The sequence below is a fragment of the Aaosphaeria arxii genome (genome assembly GCF_010015735.1).
Source record: "Aaosphaeria arxii CBS 175.79 unplaced genomic scaffold BU24scaffold_20, whole genome shotgun sequence".
Classification (NCBI taxonomy): Eukaryota; Fungi; Ascomycota; class Dothideomycetes; order Pleosporales; genus Aaosphaeria; species Aaosphaeria arxii.
In genome coordinates, this window is record NW_022983493.1 from 95427 (window position 1) to 99255 (window position 3829).

Sequence of the window (3829 nt, forward strand, 5' to 3'; positions counted from 1 at the left end):
AATGCAGCTGTTTTAGGATGACTTTTGCTGCTGCTTTTAACTGTCTTTCCACCTCGCTTATCCCCTGCCACGACGCTGCTTTAAGTGATTTGTGGTAGGGTATCTCTCGCTTACATTGCACGGCGCTTTAACCCTTGTCCTTGCTGGAAGGGTCACTGCAACCCGCCTACTGTCACGGTCAAGTGCTCAAGCAGGGGGTTGGTATAGGGTGGATGAGGCATGAGGTTGGAGGAGAGACTAAGCTACCGAGCTGTCTACTGACAGTGCTGGGTTTTCTATCAGCTATCGCAAAGACCCATGCATAGTGACATGATTGCTGAAACAGTCGGGTCATGTGTTGTAGACATTCACTCCCACAATCTGATGGTGTATCAGCTGTCACGCCTACTGATAATGGCACAGGCTTTGGTACTATCCACCGGCCAGCGCATATTTAAGGAGCGGCCTGCTCACTCTCTGCCTCTCAGTTCCTAGCCCTCTCACAGACTTCATCCTGTCTATCCCACGCGTACACACTCGAGCTCTCACACTTCAAACCTGTCTCCTGAGTCAGTTAGACATATGCATCCAAGCAGGCAGCGACGCAACAATGAGGGTACAGCTACCCGAACAGCTGTTCCTATAAACAAGATAAGGAAGCGGAGGTCCTCTTGTACCATTACGACGTCAAAGGTCGCCCTTAATCGAGAAATCGACACGTACGCCGCAAGTCCCTCCACAGATTCTCATTCGAGTTTTGAGGTGGACTCTGACTCTTGCTCAGATCCTGACTCAGATTCCGACGATTCAGGTTCACAGTCCGATTCATACTCAGATACTGACACAGACCCTAACATCCAAGATGCAGAGCAAGCATATAGTGGAGATTTCGAGCTTGATTCGGAGCAAGGGTCGGACGAGGGATCAGACTCCGAAGCGGAAAGGATAGTGCGGAATATTGAATACCACAGAACGCAGGGTCCAGCGAAACCTCGACACGAACCTCGAACGATAGAACTCTGGAAGAGGGAAAGCGATTTCTGGCAGAGGTGAGACCATAGAGCTATCACCTATTCCTCTAGTCGTCACTTAACAGCTGCGTCATAGGTACTGCTCCAAGATCCAGCGAAAGACAAACATGTCCCCAGAGGAGCAGCTACGGGCATGCGACCCAGCAGTGTTCAAATCATACCTCTGGTGGCGGAAGAAACATTCTCGAATCAACAAAGAGAGCACAATGAAGTCGTACTGGAAACGAATCAGCATGTACTACCGCGACCTCACAGACCATGAAATGGACAACGATGTCCTAAGTGATATCTGTAACGTACGATTCCTCCGGCCCGTTGTACTCCCACCTGACGCTCCATTGACGGCTATACTAGTGGATGCCCAACCTCCACTTAGATAAGTCGAAGAAAGAAAAGTTTGCAATGTTCGTCCAGGACCTCTATGCCATCCTACATGCCCTTTGGGTTGACGATACTAAAGCCCTCCCTGGATTTATCCGAGACCAGCTCTCGCTTCTGCTCATTATTAGCGCAGCCACTGCTACAAGACCTGGAGCCATCGTCCAATTGCAGTTCAAGGACATCGAGCTCTTGAAGGTTCGCTGTGTCGAAGATCCTAGCCGGAGCACTCTTGTGGCCAACGTGAATTTAGAGCATGTCAAGAACAAGGATAAGGAGGGAACACCGTGCGTTATGCTCTTAAGGCACCTGCTTTCTTGTCACTGACCAACTCCTATAGGAAGAAGTTCACGTTTCGTTTGGAGGGGCTCCCAGCCTTCTGTGTCGTTTCGCATATCCTTGGGATCGGGGATGGCCGGAATGCATTCAAGGACGGCTTCACAAGCATCCAACAGATATTTGACCTCGTGATACCAGAGGAACGTAACGCCCTGCGTATAAGATGGAAGCATGATATGCTTAAGAAACCATTCTTCTGCGACGTCGAGCACACAGCCGAGGGCGCTCATATACTTGAGGACAAAAGCTTTCCCTATGCGAAATACCGCGACTTATTCGTACGCTTGGGACGTGTTGCGGGCTTTGAACAATCGCTCGAGCTGTACCAGCTGCGGCGAGCCTCTGGAAAGAATATCAACGGTACGTCCTATTGACGCGCATCCCTTTTGGGCAAGACTAATGGAGCCTATCAGAAGCTTTCACAGAATCGGAACGAAACCAGACCATGGGCCATCTCGGCAGCACATACGAGAAGTATTATACGCCAACCCATATCGCACGCGACTTTCAAGCGGTCTATTTCGGAACCCCCACAGAAGACCTCCTCATCCAGTCCGTCGCGAGAATGGGCTTGACGCGAGATCAACGAGCGCCTGTGGAGCTTGACGAGAATCAAAAGGAGGAGGTGCGGAACAACCCCAAGCTTGTAGCCCTTCGAGAACAGCGAGATAACTATAAGAACGAACTTTACGAGAAAGGGTTCTACCCTCTTAGTAAGGGCAAAACAACTAGTATCTACAAGAAGTATCAGGAGACAGTTCGGAAGTTGAACAGCACCAACCAGGGTCTTTGCCGGAAACGACTAGAAAAGGCGATCCGCGAATTTCACACCTCGATCGACTCGGTCGAGATAGCTAGGCAGCTTGATGGAAAGCCTACGACTGATCTCCTTACCAAACCAGCCGTCAGTTTCGAGCTTCGAGAGCGGGCGGTGATTGCACACATGCTCTTTAAGCCATTTGAAAACGAGAAGGCCCGCGTCAGATTTATTACCAACTTTGCTCGACTATGCAAGCGGCAGGAGATGCGTCGGCCTGTAACGCTGAAACGAAAGCGGGTAGAATTTGTGGTATCTGCAAGCGGCGAAGCGAATCCACAGAAATGTAGGGAGATTGGCCGCTTGAACAGAGGTCTACCATGTCAGAGCGGTGAGGTAACGCAAGAGCCTGACCTATCTGAGTGCGAAGAGGTTCAGGCTCGACAACTCTACCCTATGGTATCCCCATACCCGATATGCCTCTTCTGTATAGGCAACGAGCGACTTTCCTACGAACAACGAACAAAGCCCTGGCCGCGAAAAGATGTGCTTAACAAACACGTGGACACCCACTTTCGAAATCCTGAATTCCAGGGAGAGTTCACATGTCGCCATCCCAGTTGTTCCTGCAAGCTGAATGGCAAGATGCATTTCAAGAGGCATTCATTAGAGGTACACCAAGTATCTCATTAAGGCGCGCAGAGGCTAGCTACGTAGATCAGAGAATGAGATTGTATAATTCAGTTCAAGAGGCATGCGCTTATCGAGTACACCGCGAAGTAGTGATATGTACGGAAGCTCGACAAAGCAGCTACTAACCGATGGTCTTTCATAGGGCAAGTTTAGATCACAGGGGGTTGCATGGTTTCTGACATCATGAGGAGAAGCAGGGGCTAGATTTTTCATGAAATTTCTACATGGAAGTCTCAAGGATGACCATCCTACGAAAACCCTGGAATTCTTCCTAAAGAGTCTATTGAGGCTAGTATTGTCCTGCAAGAGTTGGGTTTTCCAGGATTTATTACAAAAATGGTTGACTGAGCCTCGAAGACTGAATTTTCGCCGCAATGTTCGTTCATTGTATAATTGTTCGACGATCGAAGATACGTGGTCCTCGACGGTGGACCGCTGAAAGAGGTGCAGGTCCAGCTCAGAACGTTTATTCTAGCAGGACGTTTATGCTAGCAGGACGTTTATGCTAGCAGGACGTTTATTCTAGCAAAACGTTTATTTAAGCAGGACGTTTATTGTAGCAGGGCATTTATTTTAATAGTACGTTTATTCTAGCAGGTTGTTTATTTTAGCAGGTTGTTTATTTTAGCAGGTTGTTTATTTTAGCAGGTTG

General features: G+C 48.9%; 1 protein-coding gene across 1 annotated transcript; it reads left to right on the forward strand.

The window, feature by feature from the left end:
* Nucleotides 1-561: 561 nt before the first annotated feature.
* On the forward strand, nt 562-3177 carry BU24DRAFT_469047 (uncharacterized protein; the record flags this gene model as incomplete). The annotated part of the gene is made up of 5 exons (XM_033532576.1): nt 562-1028; nt 1087-1306; nt 1365-1675; nt 1729-2087; nt 2141-3177. 5 exons carry the CDS (start codon nt 562-564, stop codon nt 3175-3177), a joined length of 2394 nt encoding a protein of 797 aa, XP_033376701.1.
* Between the last annotated feature and the right edge of the window lie 652 nt (nt 3178-3829).